Source organism: Culex pipiens, chromosome 2 (genome assembly GCF_016801865.2).
Source record: "Culex pipiens pallens isolate TS chromosome 2, TS_CPP_V2, whole genome shotgun sequence".
Taxonomy (NCBI): Eukaryota; Metazoa; Arthropoda; class Insecta; order Diptera; family Culicidae; genus Culex; species Culex pipiens.
In genome coordinates, this window is record NC_068938.1 from 4,576,832 (window position 1) to 4,597,159 (window position 20,328).

Below are 20,328 nucleotides of genomic sequence, written 5' to 3' on the forward strand. Positions count from 1 at the left end.
TTCGCGAACGAACGAACGACTGACTGGATCCGACCGATCGAAACGTGTTCCGCCACAAACGAATGTCAACTGAGCTCGAGAGAGTACGAATGCGAATTTATGGTGGCGTTTCGTTTTTATTTTATTTTACACTCACATTACTTTTTTTTGTTTGTTTCTGCTAGTGTTTCATGCGGAAATACTCATCTCATCTGTATCGGTTAACGTTTTTTGTCGATCTGAATTGTTTGGCTGTGTGAGAGCAAGTATTAAGCTTCGGATATTGAAAGCATAAAGTACCTTGCGTCTCCTTGAATGTAAAATATTCTTCATCATTCATGTTTTTGTGTATTAAAAACTAAATAATGATACGTTTTAATTATTTTCTTATGTACACTTTTTGAGATTATTTACCAAATTTATTGAATCAACAAAGTTACTATTTTTATGAATATTAAATATATCATCAGATTTGTGTGGATTCTGAATGAGTGATGTAAATTTTTACTTTGCTGTTGTTGATTATTTTTGATTAATAAAAAAGTTTTTAATGTTTCTCAATCTAATTTCAGAAAGATTTCTAAAAAAATGCTTTGTGAATTCAGAAAAAAATCAGGTTGCCAAAAATAACTTTTTTTATTGTTATTTAAATTTATTTAGGCCGTTGCAAATATTTTTCAAATTGTATGTCACCACCTCCCCATTCAAAAAACCATGGGCAGTAAATATATTTTTCAAAAATCTTAATTTTTTGTAATGGAAATAGAAGTCTCATCAACTGAAATAATGTTAAATGCATTTTCCAGCGTTTTAAATCATATTTAGTATGTCTGGAATCAATCAAAAATATTTTGAATTTTTGGAAAATTCCGTTGTGCAGTGCCGTAAAAAGTTTTGTTTTCTGCGACTATCCTTAGATATTGAGAAAACTAATGATTGCAAAGCAACTAGGCAAGTGTGACATGATTTTTCAATTACTTCTTTTATTTAAATCTTTATACTATTTAAATATTTCTATTTTACTTTTTTTTGTTCCAAATAATTTCATAAAAAAATCAAAATATTTTTAATCCAGCCCAAACATGCTAAATATGATTATCAATGCAGAAAAATGCTTTTTAGATTGTTTTCAGTTGGTTTAACTTCTATTTTCATTAAAAATTTTAAGTTTTTTTTACATTTTTTTTGTCCCCTGATTTTTCGGACAAATTTTGAAAAATATTTGCAACGACATTAACAAAAAAATATAAAGGAGATACAGTACTTGCTCGATAACTGTAAAAAGCATTCAAACGTAAAAAAAACAAGCCAAAATGGCTGAGGGGTCAATTGATGCAAAATCGACAGTAATGAATAAAACATTTTTTAAAGTCAATATTAAAGGAAACTTGATTAATTAGCTCTGGACTCAAATTTAAATAACCATTATTTTTATATTTTATTTAAAAAATATAACGCATTGGTGGTACCCTCGGCATTTTTTGTTCAGCCCTGTTAGCGAGCATTTACGTTCTCAGCCTAGTTACCGAACAAGTGCTATACTTCAAATATGAAAGATAATATTTACTGTTTTTTTAAAAAAGGTCCTATAAGCTAATGTGTTTTATATGTTTATAGGACCTATTAAAAAGAACTTTAGAATATTTTCCATTAAAGACGAAAGTTAAAACAGTCCATCCAACATCTTCGTTTGAAAATGTGCAAAAACCTCAAAATTTTTAAAAAAATAAGCAGAAATTATTTCAAAAACTGTCGTAATATCTAGGAATTTGTATAGAACATATTTTTACAAAGTTTCCTTGTTTACTTTCAGATTCTGATATTCAATTAAAAAATCAATGGTTTGATTTTGCCAACCTCTCATTTTATGAGACATGTGTGAAGAGCCGATAATATATAATTTTAAAATTTCAATATTTTTTCTTACATTTTAACAGTAAAAAAGTTTTATCATTTGAAAAGTTGTTGTTGTTTATTTTATTAATTAACGTGACTTTAACCCCAATTTGAAATGAGTTTGTTTGAATTTCTATGACAGTTAAGTTATTTCGATAAATTATCAAGATTTATCTAAATTGTTTTATACTCATTAAAAAGTCAACGAGAAAAAAAATAAAAAAATATGTTCAATGGCTTTATAAATTCAGTTTAACAAATGGGGTTTTTAATAGTTTGTGGGTGTTTAAAGTTAACTGTTTATGTCCCCCTTACAAAATGCCCCAAAAAATCAGAAGACAGAAAAAAATAATGCTGCAAATTTAAAAACAAATTGAAAAAACTTGAACGATTGATTACGTATTGCGTTTATTTTTGTATTTTTAATGAAATAGATACTTTTACTCATTTTGCAAATTTTGAATTTTCGGACAACAGATTGGAAAAGACATAGAACAGTGGGACAAATAAAATCAACTTTAATATTTGAAAAGCATTTTGTGATACTTTTTGGCTTCAAAGTTTAAAAAATCGAGCCTTAAATTAAAATTGTTGCCTATTTAATTTTGTTGCCCCATCGACCTTGACAAGAGGATAAAATTTTTAAATAAGATATGTACCAGTCAGGGATGGATCATTTTCGCTTGCGAACTTTCATCACCCGCGAAAGAGAGAGGAGACGAAAAACGCAAAAGAAAATCGCTTCCGAACTTTTGAATAAAACCAATCTGTTAAAGATTTTTTGTTATTTTCCTTGTTCCTTGAAAAAAATGTTCCGCTGAATAACAAGATGATGATTTTTTGACATTCCTTTTACCGATCTTTCATGCGCGAGAGAGGAGAGCCATGTTCCCTTCAGATTTTTTTTCTTGATGAGTGTCAAAAGATTTTCTTGTGATGATGATTCTTCCATCGCTGGTACCAGTAAAAGAAAAAAAAATCCCAATTTTGCCACCATCCAGTATGTTTTAAGGGACCTTCGAGATCGGGAGGTATCAAATTAAAGAACGAAAAATCAAAGCATGCTGTTTGAAAGGACTGAAAATCTGACAGATGCAGCAATATTTATACCGAGAAGATCGACAGCCAGAGAGTCACTGTACATGAAATTGTCTTGTTTTCCCAACCTTTTGGCATAACTTTTCCGATTTTCCGACATGAGTAGATTAAAAGCAATTGAATTCTGAAAGAACTTGGCGTTGTTTGATTTTTATTGTTGAACTCAAATATGACCTTAAAATGCACTAATGTGAGCTGCAAATATTTATAGTAATTTACTAAACAATATTTAAAAACTTCAATACTTCATTTAGATGATAATAATTTTTAATTTTATTTTAGAGTTTTTGTTTTTAAAGGTCCTATAAGCTATTGTGTTTCATATGTTTGGACCTAATAAAAAAAAGTCTGGTTATGTATCATAACAATGTTATATATTGTCAATGTTATCTGAGCATAACGTTAAGTACTTTAAAACACCACGCGTCTCCACTTCATCCATCCTCTCGTTAGTTCGTTCGTAGAGGAAGCTCTCAAAGCAATCACAATTTGTTCGTCTCATTTGCACTAAAAACCAGCAGCAAATAGATCTCTTTATCTTGATAAAAGCTTCCTTTAAGCGCCACAAATCCAGAAATTGACAACTTCCCACTTCCAACTGAGAGCGAACCTAGAACCACGACAAACGAGCAAAAAAAAAGAGAGGCTGAGATTTGAATTTTAGATTGCCACAAAATTGACCACATCCCGAAAATGAATGGACCACACAAAGTGTGACGTAAACACGGGTCATTTATTCCAATCAGCTGTAGACTTCGTCTTTTTAAAGTCGCAAAGGTAAACCAACCTCCATTCAATTTTTCCCCCCACGAGAGTTGGCAGGACCGGGAGGATGTGAGCAATTAGTGCGAGTTTGAGCCGCGCGCAACGAGGGAAGCGATTATGAACGCAAATTGAAGGTGGAGGCTTTTTCGCGAGAGCACATTTAAATTTATTGAAACACACAAGAATAACTTAACAACAGAACGGACTATCAACTACTTGTGCGTCTTTTTGCCCTTGGCGTGAGTCTTCTTAAACAGCTCGGCTGCCTTCTGCTTCCGGTTGGCCATCTCCTCCTGGTCTTTGACTCGCTGCGGAATGGCCGGATTAAAGTCCGGGATCTTGTTCTGAACTGCCTTCTTGCGGGCTTCTTTGGCCGCGGCCTGGTCACCGAGTTTATCCGCCGATTGGTCGTTTATCTTGGAGATGATACCGGAAATGTTGGCCAACGACGACGTCGGCTTATCTGGCAACGCAGGAACATCCGGTGCCGTCTTATCTGCCTTGGCTTTTGCCCTCGTTGCTCTCGGCTTTCTCGCCGCTGGTGCTTTTGCTGCTGTAGCCTTCTTCGGCGCCGCCACAAAGTCTTCATCGCTGTCCGGTTCTGACAGGCAAATGACCTCCCCTTCCTTCGGCTCCTCCGCCTTAGGCTTCCTCTTCCTCACCACCTTCTTTTTAGGACTCTTCACCTGCTCGACAACCTCCTTCCCGGCCATCACATCCACCGCCTGTTGCACCCGCTTGCTAACTTTCACCTGATTGTGCGCCACCGCGCTCTGCACCTTGAAGTAGTTCTTGATCGAAGACTGCGACTTCCGCTCATCCAATCGCTTCAGCACCGGCAGCAAAATATCGTCCGTCTTCGTCTGCGGCCAGCCAAACTTTTGCTTCGCAAAATCCCGCAAACTCTCCGCGTCCGGATAACCCCACGAAAAGGCGTCCTTGTTCCCGTCAACCGTCGGGTACAGATACGCCTCGACGATCGCCGAACTCGGGAAGCCCTCGGTGAACTCGATGTTCTTCAGCTTGGATTTGAGCGTGATTCGTGTTCCGACGGAGTTGTTCCGGCCGTGGTTCCACCAGTCGCGGAATTTGCGCAGGCCGGACAGGAGGGACATCATCTCCGTGGTTTCGCCGTCCTTTTCCGGGGTTGGGGGGAATGAGGCGAGAACTTCGAGAGCGGTGACGGCACCGATGCCGGAAATGCCTGAAAATACAATTTATTATAATTTATTTCCTCATTTATTCGTTTTTTTTTTAATCAGAAGAAGGTTTGTATGGCACGGACATCAAAAATCGAATCACGATAATATTTCGTATTATATTTTGTTTTCTTACTTTTATAAAAAAAAAAATAGTTCTTCGACCCCATTTTAGTCATTTTTTTATAGTTGACTACCTATTAAATTACCATTTGCATTTTCTCAATAAAATATTTAATCATAGCCATTTGGACCGCCACCATGGATCCAAAAATTGTAATTCTTTTTAGGGTAGTTTTAATCTAAATTAGGAGTTCGACAATAAAACAAAATAACAACGAAAAAACAAAATTCCTGATTCGATTTTCCGAAGTGAAATTTTACTGAGGCTTTCGGAAAATCGGGTCTGGACTGTAGTAAATTTATCTCAAATAGCAATATCCGCCCTTTGTTCTTTTTTTTTTTTTGTAGCGAGATAGATACTCAGAGCTAATATGGATTCTATTCTTCCATATTTTGGGCTCTTTGGAAAGGTCTACGTGTAGGTGGATCCAGGAAGCCTAGTAAATAATTATTTATCAGTGAGTAAGGTAACACTTTTATTGGAGAAAAAACACTCGCAAAAATTACATAAATTTTGAGATCTTACTAAAAAAAAATCCTTCAAAAATATTATTGCCAAAAATTTAAATTTTAATTGAAAAAAACTTCAATGTTGGAAAAAATATGTATGAAAAAAATAACTTTAAAATTATTTTTGACATTTTAATAGTAACTTGAATCAGATTAGTTTTCAAAAAATATAATTGCTTATCGGTAATTCTCTACCAACTCACACGAAATCGGGAAAAGTTGCCCCGACCCCTCTTCGATTTGCGTGAAACTTTGCCCTAAGGTGAAACTTTCAATAATTTGCAGCCTGAAACGGTGATGAGATAGAAATTTGGTGTCAAAAGGACTTTTATATAAAACAAGCCTTACCCGACAAACTTCGTTCTGCCTTTTTCTCGTTTGTTGACGTTGTTAACCTTTTTGCTTTTTTAGCCTCCTGTGATCAAAATTTGATTTTACGTATCTTTTCCCATACAATCTGCAGATTTTTCGGAATCGGTTCCAGAGTGGCCAAAGTTGTCACTTTTTGGCGTAAGACCCTTCCTTGAACTTATACGAACCCAACGCAACAAAAAGCATCTCGATCCGACGTTCGAACAAAACCGTCGAATTTTTTTATATATATAGATAGATTAGACGCCCGATTTAATGGCGTACTCAGAATTCCGAAAAAACGTGTTTTTCTTCGAAAAAACACTAAAAAAGTTTTAAAAATTCTCCCATTTTCCGTTACTTGACTGTAAACATTTTTGGACCATGCCATTTTAAGGGAAATTTGATGTACTTTTCGAATCTACATTGACCCAGAAGGGTTTTTCCAAAACTTTTTTTGGTAAAATCGCTATAACTCGTGATGTTTATAAGCAAACCCCGTATGTATACATATCAAAATTATTGTAATTGTCTACTCTACAACTTTGTAGAGCATTATTACACTCTAAAAAATAACCCTGCAAAGTTAAAAAAACACGAAATTTTAAAATGAAAAATTTTGTTCTAAATAAAAAAAATACCCTTCTGGGTCAATGTAGATTTGAAAAACACATTAAATTTCCCTTAAAATGATAGTTCCAAATTTGTTTACAGTCAAGTAACGGAAAATGGGAGAGTTTTTAAAACTTTTTTAGTGTTTTTTGCGATGAAAAATACGTTTTTTCGGAATTCTGAGTACACCATTAAATCGGGCGTCTAATTTTACATAAAAGTCTCTTTGAAACCAAATTTCTATCTCATCACCGTTTGAGGCTGCAAGTTATTGAAAAACACCTATTTTTTCGCATGTTCAAAAATGGAAGGGGTCGTACCGCCCTTGCGTCACGAAATATCGAAAAACGGACCTCGGATTCGTGATCAGGGACATGGTCCAAGAGAAACTCGTAGGAAATTGGACGGGATTGCTGAAAAAATACACTGAAATAAAAATACATGCCATTTCTATATGATTTTTCGATTTTTATGTTTTGAAGGCTGGATCAGCAATTTATCAAAAAAGAAATAAATAATATTAATAACTCACCCGTCGTATAATCACTCCCCACCAGCAGCGCCAGCTGTATCAACTTCTTCCGATCCATCTGAAACGCCCGCTCAATCCCCTCAATCGTGAACTCCATCACCAGCTTCTGCTGGTTGAAAAAGTTCTTGTACACCGTCTTCCCGCCAAACAGCCAAATATCGCTATCGTCCGTAATGGTCCCGTCGGTCAGCTCGATCTGGTTCAGGAACGCACACTGCGCTTCCGCCTCCATCGGTGCCACTATGAACGGGACGCCAAACAGCTTCAGCAGGTCCATGCAGTCCTGCTGCATCTGCTCGGTGATGGACATTCCGAGGCGCGCCTGGCGGTTCTTTTCCTTCTCGAGTTCGCGCTCTTGCTGGGCCAGGTTGAGGGACATCTTTTTCAGCTCGAGCGGGGTGGCTTGCTGTTTGAGGTCGCCGGCCATTTCCGAGATTAGTTGGTCGGCGGAGGGAGGGGGTGCGCTGCTGGTTGAGGGGAGCGGTTCCGGATCTTGGGTTGGGAAGAGCTCTTTCGAAACTTTGATTGCTTTGGTGGGAGTTGGTTGATCTTCGGCGGACTTCTTCTTTGAAGAAGAGGTTGGAGTTTTGTTGACGAAGAAGGGTTGAGGAACTTTTGGGATGTCCTCTTCGGGTTCAGATTTCTTGGAGTCGCTACCGGGAGTTCGTGACACCACCAGGTGCTCGAGGGTGCCCTTTTTTGGGGTTCCTAGAAGAGGGACGACTTCCTGGGGTTTTGCCTCGTCAGATTGAATGATTTTGTAGGTCGTTTCTCCGGTGGCTTCCAGCGCCTTTTGGACCGCTTTGATCGGCGAGTAGCCAACCGTGGCGTCGCTGTCTTCGGCGTCGGAAATGGCCACCGGTTCGTCGACGAGGGAACTGTCCAGCTTGATGTCGTCCAGGTTGATTTGAGGTGTTTGACTTTTGAGCTGTTCCAGCTGTTGTTTGACCTGGTCGTGAACTGCTTCCGGTTGGGCCGGCTTGGAATCGACCTTTGGAATCAACGGTTGACTAAAAATATCGTCCAGATCGATTACCGGAGGAGCTGCCTTTAACCTTTCCAACTCTTCCTTCAATTTGGCGTTTATGTCGTCGACCTTTTTAATTTGGATTGTGGGAAGTTTCGTTTCTACGGGCTTTTCATCGACCTTCACGGCCTTTTCCTCCTCTTTCACCTCAAAAACATCCGCAAAGATGTCGTCTTCATCTTTCAAGCCAATCTTGCTCGGCTCGATGAAGATTTCAACCAGTTTGCTCTCACTTCCGGCCTTCCCCGGCAGATCGTTCAGTGTGAAATCCACGACAGCGCCAAAGTGCGGCTTCTGGTGATTGCTCGGGTTCAACGGAAGCAACACTCCCGGCGGACTGTCGCCCAAGTCGTCCTCCGGAACATCCACAAAATCCGAATCCGTGTCCGAAGAAACTTCCTGGACCTCCTCCACTTCCTCCACGGGATCGAGCGGCCCCTTCAAAATCGAAGCATTGTTGTGCTCGAACATCTGCGTAAAAGACTGCTCGACCTCCCCCGGGTCCACGTCCTGCGTCTGATGGAGCAGCTCCCGGACGTCGTCGTTGGACATCCCGCCGTACTCGAGCATGTAGCCGCGGGCCAAACTCATCGCTGCTCCGCCCAAAGCTTCCTTCTGTTGCCGGGACATGCGAACCTCCTCCGATTCCAGCTCAATCACCACGTTTGGATCCACGTCCTGCATCAACGACATTTGGATGGCCATCTGCAGCTCCGCGTCCATCTCCTTATCGTCCTCGACTTCCCGATCGTCAGACTTTTTAATCTCAACTTTCGGCAGCTTCGGAGGCTTCGGCGCATTCTTTTCCTCTTCTTCCCGTTGCTTCGCTTTCTCGATCGCCTTCTGGACATCCCTCACCAACAGGAACCGGGTATTTTCATCCGAAGCGATCTTCTGGGCCGCTTTATCCGAGGAAGTGTCAACACCCTCCTCCGAAAGCAACGCTTCCAACTCCGCCAAAGACAAGCACTTCCCTCCCATCTCCTTCTCCGCCTCCTCCAGTTCAACCTGGACCGTCCGGCGCTTCAGCAGCCTCTTCATCTGGAACGTCGAAAAGTTATTGCTCTCAACGGGAAGCTCGTGCAGCCTCCCCCACGACGATTGCTTCCTCGTCTCTTTGATATCCGACAGAATGTCGTGCCTCACATCCGCCGGAAGGTTCTTAAAGTGCACGCTGGTAACGTCAATCGCGTTCAAATTCAAGTGATAAAAGTTCTTCGACCCCTTCTCGTCCCACGAGCTGTTACTTTCGTCCAAATCTGTCGCCGAACTGTCCGCATTCTTAAACGGAGAATCCTCCTTCAGCGGTGGCAGTTTAAACATCTCATCCGGCTCACCCTGCTCCTTGCTGCTATTTCCCGGCTTCTTCGACGGAGACACCAGCAAACTGGTCGCCGATCCAAGAGCCTGCTGAACTACCTTTTCCTTGGCCAATGTCTCCAGCAGAAGTTGCTGCAGCCGATCCGCCTCGTTGTGGAATTTGCTCTTGCTCTGGTTACGCTTGGCAATGGTTTGTCTCTTCAAGGCCGGAACGCCACCGTCAAACACGAAAACCGGCCTAATCCTATAATACATCAGCTTGCAGAGGCGGTGGAACAGACCGAGGACGTGTGCGTTCGGCAGGGCACTGCCCTTCGAGTCCTGGAAACCCTTCGTCACCTGGTGGAGCCATATCGAGATATCTAAAACCAGAAGACCCCATTCAGAACTAACTCCAGCACAAAGATTCAAAATCGCTCACTCACCAACGGCAAGCACCTTGTTCTCGAGAGTCTCCAGTGGAACCGGTTTGCCGGATTGTTCCACCAGCTTCCACAGGCCGGTCACTCCCATCGTGGAACGCGCACTGAGACACGCTGAAATGCACGCACTTTCACTGCTTTTTCACGAATTTCACAAAATGAAACCGCGCGCACTCCGCGAAATTTCCTGTTTGACAGGTTGCGTTGCGGCGATGAATAAACAACAACAAATCAAGCTAGTGAGTCTTGAGAAACAGCGTCGCGACGCTGGAAAATTTGCTCACCAAAGGAAGTGAGCGATGAGCATGATAGGCTGGTTCAAATAGAAAAAAGAAGTTTATTAGTTTGATGTTTATTAATAAATTTTATAAGAATTTTCCTTCATTATAAATTCAAACTTTTTTTTATTAAAAAATGTGGAAACTTATATTATATTCTGAAGTTTTTTTTAAAGGTTCAATAAACCAAAGTATTTTTGTGATGTGACCCCCCCCCCCCTCCCCCCTGTCACGCACTTTTCCTATACCTTTAACATGGGCTGTCACAAACCTCAGACCCCCGCCCCCCCCCCCCCCTCCCCCTATTCATGGACGTAATTTTTGAACGAACCCAAAGCTTAGTTCCAAGTATTTTCCCAGCAACAAAATTTCGATTGGGTAATGTTTAAAAATCAATTCACGGTAATACAAAAGAATCCTCGATATCTTTTTACGCGTATAAGCACTAGGGTGCCCAGAATATGGGACTTTTTCTCAAAACCTCGCGCCACAAGCTGAATTTTGTTCCGTGGGCAATTTAAGGACGCTGAGCCAAATATGAGCAAAATCGGTCAACATTTACCCATTGATACTCAAAGGTGAAGTTTGTATGGGAAAAATCGAAAAAATGTTTGGAAAATCCAACTTTCTTACGGTTTGGTCTGCACGCTGCGCTACTTCCATCCAAATATTCCCAAAAGTGAGATTCTTATTGAAAATTTAATGCTTTACAACCTTGTAGTACATACCAAAGTTGTAAAACTTGATCCTGAAAAGTTATTATCGATTTTAAAAAGTCAATTTTGTATGAAAAACATTTTTTTCTCTAACTTTTGCCTGTAGTATCAATGGGTTAATCTCAACCAATTTCGCTAAAAATTTGCACAGATGCTTAAAATAACTCAAAAACCGTTTTCCGCTTGTGGAGCAGGGGTAATTTTTTTCTGAGCAGCCTAATAAGCACTCAATTATGTACAATTCAAAATATTTATCTAAAACACGTATTGAAAAGTACGGTACCTATATTTATTCGTACGCCTTCCAAAAGAAATGTTTTTCTTCGATTTCAGATAAATTACAGTTTTTGTTGAAAAAAACTATCGGCAAACGGTTATAACTATTTATGGAATATAAATAAATCAGGTTAATTATTTTTGTTTTGCCTGTCTGATTTTATAATTCTGAGTTTTTTTTTTTCCTGAATAGTCTTGATTATAACTCACCTCTTTGTTCGAGAAACCTACTAATTGATCAAAATGTCTACTCAAGAAACTTTTTTTTAAATATTTTTTAAATGTTTCATTTATGTGAGCAGCTCCAAAATTTATTTGAAGATATTTTGAATCAAACTATCGACTAACTATGGACAGTTATGCAAATGCAAAATGGAATAAATTGGAATTAGAAATCAAATGTTTCATCTAGTAAAAATAAAATAAATTTAAATTTAATGACAGCAAAGATGCAAGTACCTGAAGAACTGCTCTGACAAAAGTTATTAAAATTTTATTAAAATGATATCAAATTAGAACAGAACATTGATTGAATTTACGCTGTGCACTTAGGTTTAATAATATTGTATTTTTTACAATTCAGAAACTTGTTCCAGTGGGCGTACTGAACTCATGCAACAAACATTTTCGAAATTCTGAGATTGGACTGCTGGTTGCTGAGATACAGCTTGTTGAAGCTTACATTTCATGAAAAACTTTTAGGCTAGCTCTAATTTTTTTACTCGTTATATTTGGGAAGCTCTTGAATCGATTTTTTACGTTAAAATTAAAAATAATTTCGAAACTTAAAAATCAGAAAACACATATATTTAAAAATGTCCATAACAGTTTTAAGTCCTTTTGAAAGATTCTAGAATTTGAAATACATTTGATTTCTATGTAAATTATGAAATATCGATTTTTTTGTCGAAATTTCGAGTTTTTTTGAGAAAATGTAAATTTAAAAAACTCTGAACCAGTAAAATGCATATAAAATGTCGCTGCGTTTGATACCATGTAAAAAAATGTGAGAATTTTAGCATTTCATTTAAAAAAACCTGAAACAACAGTAAACTGGAGTTTTTTTTAAAGGTCCAATAAACCAAATTTTTAGTTTTTTGCTTTTTAAGTGTTTTTTAATACCCTTACACAAGGCGATTTTAAAAACGACCAAAAAGCAAAAACTGGAAATTTTGTTTATTGGACTTTAAAAAAAACTCCAGTAATACTCTCAGGGTTCCAATCGAACTGTCAAATCGGGGTTCCAATCGAGCAACAAGAACATGCAAGAACAAGGTCAGAATTAATTTAAAATAATTTTGGGCAGAAAAATGAGATTAATAACATTTACAAACATTTTAAAACTGTTGTTTTTATTAAAATGATAGTTTTTGTTAAGTATGTGCTAGTTCGGTACAAGAAACGTGCCAGCACCAAAAAAATACTACAAGTTTTTCAACCTTAAATTTGAATGACTTTGGGTGTTTAGAATTTCTCTTACAACATTTCATTTCCCTATGTAGGTCCCTAGTTTCGACGTGCTTTGATCTACTTTAGGCTGGTACAAATTTTATTTAAAGTTTTTGTCTCCAAAGTCAAAGTTGGCCCGAAAAATCAGAGAAAAAAAAAATCTTTTTTCAAAAAACTTCAAAATTTCAATGGAAATTGAAATCAATTTAAAATTCATTCCCCCGCGTTTAGAATCATTTTTAGCATGTTTGGGTTGATTGAAAAATCTATTGAATTTTTGAAAATTGTCGATGTTTAGTATCGCAAAATGTTTTTTTTTTCGCTAAAATTTTTGTTTTCGTCAAATCTTACATTTTTTGAAAACTAATGATTGCAAAACAACTGAACTAGTGTAAAATGCATTTCAAAACACTTTTCCATGCAAATGTTGAAACCATGGCTTGTTATTTCAATATTTCTATTTTTTTTACTATTTTCTTGAAAAAAAATCTGTCAGTAAAATCTTATTATGAACATAAAATAAAACCCAAAAACATCTATTCCCACACAAAATAAATAAAAAAACTATCACTACTCTTCCAGATCCATCTGGCCGCCCAGTTGATTCCATCTTTCCGCCGCACTGATTTTCTCACCCTCGAAGAAGGTGGTTTTTCTTGCGACGGTGCGGTGATATCTTCAGGGTGTCCCCCAAAAAAGACCAGACAACCAACCTGGGTGGTGGAGGGATTCCAGATTTTCTCAGCCTGATAAATTCTCCACACCTGAAGGAGCAGAACAATCAAAGCTACTTCACTTCCCCCTCTTTTTTATGCTGCCAAAGAAGTCCCAAGAAATTGATTCCCTCGGACAGGTTTCCTCTCCGGCAGCAGAGGTTGGAGGTCGTCATCCGAAAATGTGTGGCGCAATTTTGTGCGAGGCAAAGATAACAATCGGTCCAAGAATGGAGTTCCTCGCGGGAGAATTCCTCGGCTGGTTGAACCTCTGTGCCGGACACAAAGCAAAGAAGTTTAAAGGGCCTCTTTCTCTCTCTGGCGAGGCATTTAAAGGTGAAGAAAAGGGTCACGAAATGTGGTGGTGGGTGCTCTTTAATGAAAAAGGGAAGAACTAATTTATTTTCATATGTATTTATGTTTTCTTTCACGCTTCACGAATTCTGGCTTGGCTTGGCTTTTGGCTCCTTTTTTCCCCTTCTTCAAGACGCGGGCGTTCTAACTGGAAAGTTTGCGTGTGAAGAAACGCCGAAGCCGTGAAGTTGGAGAGTTGCTAAAGGTAGGGATGTTCAAAAATTCAAATTCACCCATTTTATAAACTTATACATTTCAATTTTTCCTCTTAGCTTTAATCTAGAAATTAATGAAAATCAATTTGCCAACCTAGGTATTTTGGACCTTTTTTTTTGCAAAAAATAATAATTTTATGGTTTTTTTGTGTGACTTTTAAAAATAATTCCTTTGTTTTGAAAATAGTCTTTTCCAGTATTTTTAGGTTAGACTACAGAAAAATTACAGCCCTCCTGAACATGATAAAAAACATAAAGTTCAAAACCAAATTTTCGGTTGACCGGGTTAATATAGTTTTTTGAAACGTTTTCTTATTAGAAATAGTCTGCATGGTTTGTGATTTTTTTTAAACAATACAATTTTAACAACATAGTCCACCCCACCACCCACAACCTGCCGCGGTCCGGAATCATGTGGTGGGGTTTCTCCTTGACCATCGCCGTCGTCCCCCCTTCCCGGGAACTGACGTGACTGACTGACTCCGGAATTTGAGGCTCGCCGTTCTCCCATCGCCGGCTGCTGATGGATTTCGTTTTATGTGTTATTTGGCTCAGGTTTTCGCGCGAGACATCTTTTTTGTAGGTTTTTTGTTTTTGTTTTCGGAGGTGGAGGAAGAATGGAATTGAGATTTGCTGGCATTATTTTGAGGTTGTGGGAAAGTTTTTTTTTAAGTTGGTTGCTTCCTTTTGTACACAAACACACACACACACGTCTTTTGGGTTAAGTTGTTTCTTTATTTCCTGGACTCTTTGTCAAAAAGAACGCAGAAAAAAAATGTATGGATATGAAGGCTAGAGGTACACAATTACTAATTATTGTTTAAAATGAGACTGAAATAACGTCTTTTTGATGGTTCTCATAAGGTTACTCGGTTGGCAAATTTAGCCGTAGGAAGTCAACAGAACAATCGATGGAAGCAATTTGGACAGAAGTTGGTATTAAAGTAATTTTAGGCTAAATTGAAGCAGTTCAAATGACCACTTAGCAGTTTGATTTTTTGGTAATTAAGTAGAACGACAAATATTTAAGAAAAAGTATTTTCCACATTATTCTAGTTTGTCTTAAAATAAATTGAAATATTTTAATTTAACACTAGAAGGTCGCAATATTTTTTTTCGATATAAATTTTAAAACAAATTCGAATCTTTTTGTAAGTATAAAAGTTTTCATCGTGCCCAGAAAAATAAGCCTATTGGATGTGTGTAATAAAGAGATAAGCAATCTCTATTTTAGGACCCAATTATTTACAACATATACTTTGAAAAATATTTGCCACAACCAAATAAAAATAAAACTAAAATTGCTTTAGATTTATCAAAAATAGATTTTGTTAACACAAATATCAAATTTCATTACAGAAAGTTCTTTTTTAGAACAAGAGGAAGGTAATGAAACTTTTATTAAAAGCACACAACCACGTGCTTGGAAAACGACGATCAAAGGGGTTGGAATGTAAATATTAGTTTGTCAACAAATTATTTACATTAGAGCAACTCTCTACGAAATTGGCCGATTTCAATCATTTTTATTTTTTGTATTTTTTGATTTGGCTCAAACTTTGTGGGGCCCTTCCCTATGACCAAATAAGCTATTTTGTGTCATTGGTTCACCCATACAAGTCTCCATACAATTTTAGCTGCTGACCATACAAAAATGGTATGTAAATATTCAAACAGCTGTAACTTTTGAGTGAATTTTCTGATCAATTTGATGTCTTCGGCAAAGTTGTAGGTTTATTGAGGACTATTGAGAAATAATAGGTACACGGAAAAAAATTGCAGATTTAAAAAAAAAACATTTTAATCACAAAAACTCAATTTCCTAAAATACATATTTTTTTATTTTCGTGATTTTTTGATATGTTCTAGGGGACAAAAACCCGCAACTTTTGAGCCATAGAGAAACATGGTCAAAAATCTGCCACCGAGTTATGAATTTTTGAAAAAATAGTGATTTTTGGAAAAAAATTAAGTTTCATGCAAAAACAAATATGACCTCAATTTTTCAATGTAAAATTGAATTTCCAATCGAAAAGTACTTTACAGATTTTTTGATAAAGGCTCTAATTTCAAGATATAGCCACCAACAGTTTGATTTTAGCGAAATATTTGCAGTTTTTCGATTTAAAAAAATAGTGACCGTAAATGACCATTTCTAAAAATATTCAAAAAAATATAAAGTTCTGAAAATTTGCTATGAAATTGTCTAAGAGACATTGAAGATTGGACCTATGGTTGCTGAGATCCAGCTGCTTTAAGAAAAAGAAACACGAAAATTGATGTTTTCTAAGTCTCACCTAAATAATCCACCATTTTCTAATGTCAATATCTCTGCAACAAATGGTCCGATTTTCAATGTTAAAACATGAAACAATCGTAAAATTTTCCGATCTTTTTGAAAAAAAATATTATGAAACATTTTAAATCGAGAATAACATTTTAAATGGGCATAATATTCAATGTTTGGCCCTTTTAAAATGTTTGTCTCGATTTAAAAATATAAAAAATATTTTTTTCGAAAAGCTCGGAAAATTTCACGATTGTTTCATGTTTTAACATTGAAAATCGGACCATTTGTTGCAGAGATATTGACATTGGAAAATGGTGGGTTGTTTAGGTGAGACTTAGAAAACGTGTTACTTTTTCTTAAAGCAGCTGGATCTCAGCAACCATAGGTCCAATCATTAATGTCTCTTAGACAATTTCATAGCAAATTGTCTGAACTTTTCAAAAAAATATTTTTAGAAATGGTCATTTACGGTCACTATTTTTAAAAATCGAAAAACTGCAAATACTTCGCTAAAATCAAACTTTCGGTGGCAATATTTTGAAAACAAACTTTTTCAAAAAATCTGTGAAGTACTTTTCGATTGGAAATTTAATTTTACATTAAAAAATTGAGGTCAAATTTGTTTTTGCATTAAATTTCGATATTTTTCAAAAATCACTATTTTTTCAAAAATTCATAACTCGGCGGATTTTTTGACCATGTTACTCTATAGCTCAAAAGTAGCGAGTTTCTGTCCCCTAAAACATATCAAAAAATCTCGAAAATCAAGAATACGTATTTTATGAAATTGAGTTTTTGTAAAAAAAAAGTTGATTAAAAAATCTGCTAATTTTTTTTCCGTGTACCTATTTTTTTCTCAATAGTCCTCAACAATACCTACAACTTTGCCCAAGACACCAAATTGATCAGAAAATTCACTCAAAAGTTACAGCTGTTTGAATATTTACATTCCATTTTTGTATGGACAGCAGCCAAAATTGTATGGAGACTTGTATTGGTGAACCAATAAGTATGACGCAAAATAGCTTATTTGGTCATAGGGAAGGGCCCCACAAAGTTTGAGCCAAATCAAAAAATACAAATAAAATCAATTTCCGGTTTTGATAGAGAATTGCTCTGTAGGAAACTGATTGGCAAGTTTTTTTTCATAATTTTGAAATAAAAAAAAACAAGCCAAACATTTGTAAATATTCAACATTCAACATATGTTTGGCCTTAAAAATATTAAGCTGATTCAAAAATTTCGAAATTAGGTTTAATGAAAAGATCAGAATATTTCAGCCTGTCAGAGTTGCCCCGATTTATGGTTTTGCTTTCCTTACCTCACCTCAAGGCTATAAAATGTCCGGGCCCATCATGCGACCCATCGTGAGTTAGATAATTGAAAGACCTTTTAAATGAGCTTAAAACATGGAAGATCTGATAACTCTATCAAAAGTTATATGCACATTAATGTTATTTATACGCTTTCTAGAGGCCAGAATTCAGATATTTTAATAAAAATGATGTCCGAGTCCATCATGCGATCTTTCGTTAGTTATAGTTATATAGTTATTGAAAAACTTTTCCACTTCTGATTACCCTATCAAATATTATAAGCACTTAAGATCTCTCTTTTTATTTTTATTGTTATTATTTTATTGTTATTATTTTCTGTTATTAGAATCTGGATCTTTCAATAACAAATCCTGATTTTCGGACGATAACAGAACTTAAAGTTTTCCAGATTCCACCAGCTCGGGAAGGCTGTTTGCTAAAATTGACACAGGGCTTTAGGATCCAATTATGAGGAAGGCACTTGATTTAGCAACGTTTTTTTTATTATAGAAATTTTAATTTTTTTTTTAACCAAGTTATTTTTCCAACATTTGGTAATGAGGAAATCCATCAAAAGTTATTTTTAAAGCTTGATTGTCCTTTTCTCTATCTCTCATATTTTAGGTATTTCGTAGGTTATTTTATATTTAATCGATCCATTGAGTACAAATAAACTCTTTACCTCACTTTAAATTAATAATCAGTTGTAAAAGAAACTGCAATCGTGTAATGATACTACAATCAAAAATAATGTAGTGATATATAATATATCTTGTTTGATTTTATTACTGGATCAACACTTTTTGCTCAAAAGGGCTGGAACTATTTCTATCTGTTATTTAAAAAAAAAATGGGTAGGGTTTTTACTGATCTGAACCGATTCAAAATGGTATTAATTATTCGCAATTTAAAGTTAACAATTCAACCTTATCTGATCCAATTGTAATCGATTACTTCAACACTCCCCAACAATCACAAATGAGGAACAAAAAAAAAGGCCTCGTAAATTCCGCACCAGGTCACACACTCGTGGTGAAAAGTCATAAAACCGCGCTTAAACTCGTTCCCAAACTGTCCACTTTCTCACCACCCCCTCCATGCATACCACGCCTGGTGCTGTGTGATGGCCAATAAATATTGCAGGTAAGTACCCTGGCCCGCGATGGGTGCCTAAATGCATGCTAATGTAATTGATTTTGCATATCTCTCCCTCTCTCCCCTTACTCATTTATTGTTATCGAAGTTTTACGACGACGACCATGATGATGATGATGGACTGTCTCAATCTGAGTGGGGTTTTGTTGGTGATGGTGATGGGAAAAAGGCCCATCAAAAAGTAACACACAAAGGCAATTTCCAGCAAAAAAGAGAGTAAAACTGGAGCAATGGATAGTGAATAATAAAAATCGGGTAAGTAATGCTTTGTGAGACTTGAGTAACTTTGTAGAATGGAGTAATTGCTTAAACAAACAAATAAATACATGAATTTCAAACGAGTCGAATCGCTTTGCACTCTTCGACAAATTTGACATTTGACGAGTCAATTTGGAATCCCCGTCACCATATCGGATAACAAAGGAAATTGAGCTCTTTTTCACTGTAACTCTTGAAGCCGGCGGACTCATCCATATTATACAGAGCAAGAGAGAGCGAGAGTCACAAGTGCAAAAGATTGATATTTTCCCACGCCTTTTTCCATGTTGGTGCACAGAGAACAGACACCAGCACCACCATCGTCATCGCGAAGGCACATTCTGAATTTACGCGCGACCCTTCGAGTGACTATGAGTGGGTCCTTCTTGGTTGATGCACTCAAATAAGATGATTTTTAGAGTAATAATATTAATTTAAAAGATTTTTTGAAACAAAAAATAATATGAAAATTAAAAAATATTTAAAAAAAACTAACTAAAGTTGATAAAAATGTACGTAATTTTGTTTTGTAAAAACACCATATTTAATTGAGACTTTTGAAATAAGCTCAGAAACCATGCGTCTCCATTGAATGACATTTAAATTACCTTATTTAATGGAGACGCAGTGTCCAACAACAATTCAATTATTTAAATCCGTAAAAAACGAAGTATTTTTCTGATATTTTTGGCAAATCATTAATAAATTTCCTCCCCTGAAAATGTTGCGCCATTTGTGGATGACGCATTCATGAAAATGTTGATATTTTGAGAAGATTTTTGCACTTTTGAAGCTTCTACTTTTCAATCTTGCATTCAAATTCTGAGTGCCTCTCACGATATCTCTTCGGTGCACTTTGGCCGACGAAGGGCCACTTTATTGCTCTGGGCTGCCCTTTTGATCGTGTTGTGTGGACTCTCCGTTGAAGGGGACTGCTCGTGATAAAGATGTTTATTACACAGTCGGGATCTGGCATATGTATAATACTACCATGGACCAGCAGACATTATCAGATAACGAACATTTATGATAATTTTATTGATTGTTGACATAAGTTTTGATTAAAGTTTTACATCTGTTTGTCTGTGGTACTGAAATACAACATTGAATTGAAGGAAAAAGAAGCATCACGTTGATAAATAAGTTCAATCTATACTGAATTTCAACTTGTTTTTATCATCAGAGAGCAATTAACCATGATCGTACAAAGAATCTATTTTTTGCAAACTAGAATGCTAGACTTGACTTTAACTATGTTTGAAGTGATGCCCTTTAAACATTAAAAGGCTTAAAATCCCTCAACCAGGATGTTCTTCCAAATGTCCACCTTTAATGCGCAATAAATATACATAGTTCGACCTGAAAAGGGACCCGAGCTACCCCTTCCACCCAAAATCCCCACCTTCCTCACTGAAAGGCATTTTAATTTTTAAAAACCCTCCATTTTTCACATTATTTATTCATAAATACATA

General features: G+C 36.6%; 1 protein-coding gene across 1 annotated transcript; it reads right to left on the bottom strand.

Annotated features, from left to right (window-relative positions):
- Nucleotides 1-3,685: 3,685 nt before the first annotated feature.
- On the bottom strand, nt 3,686-10,050 carry LOC120412480 (DNA excision repair protein ERCC-5-like). Its single transcript, XM_039572971.2, has 3 exons — nt 9,838-10,050; nt 7,066-9,774; nt 3,686-4,942 (listed from the first exon to the last, which is right to left on the bottom strand). Exons 1-3 carry the CDS (start codon nt 9,923-9,925, stop codon nt 3,951-3,953), a joined length of 3,789 nt encoding a protein of 1,262 aa, XP_039428905.1. The 5' UTR covers nt 9,926-10,050; the 3' UTR covers nt 3,686-3,950.
- Nucleotides 10,051-20,328: the final 10,278 nt, after the last annotated feature.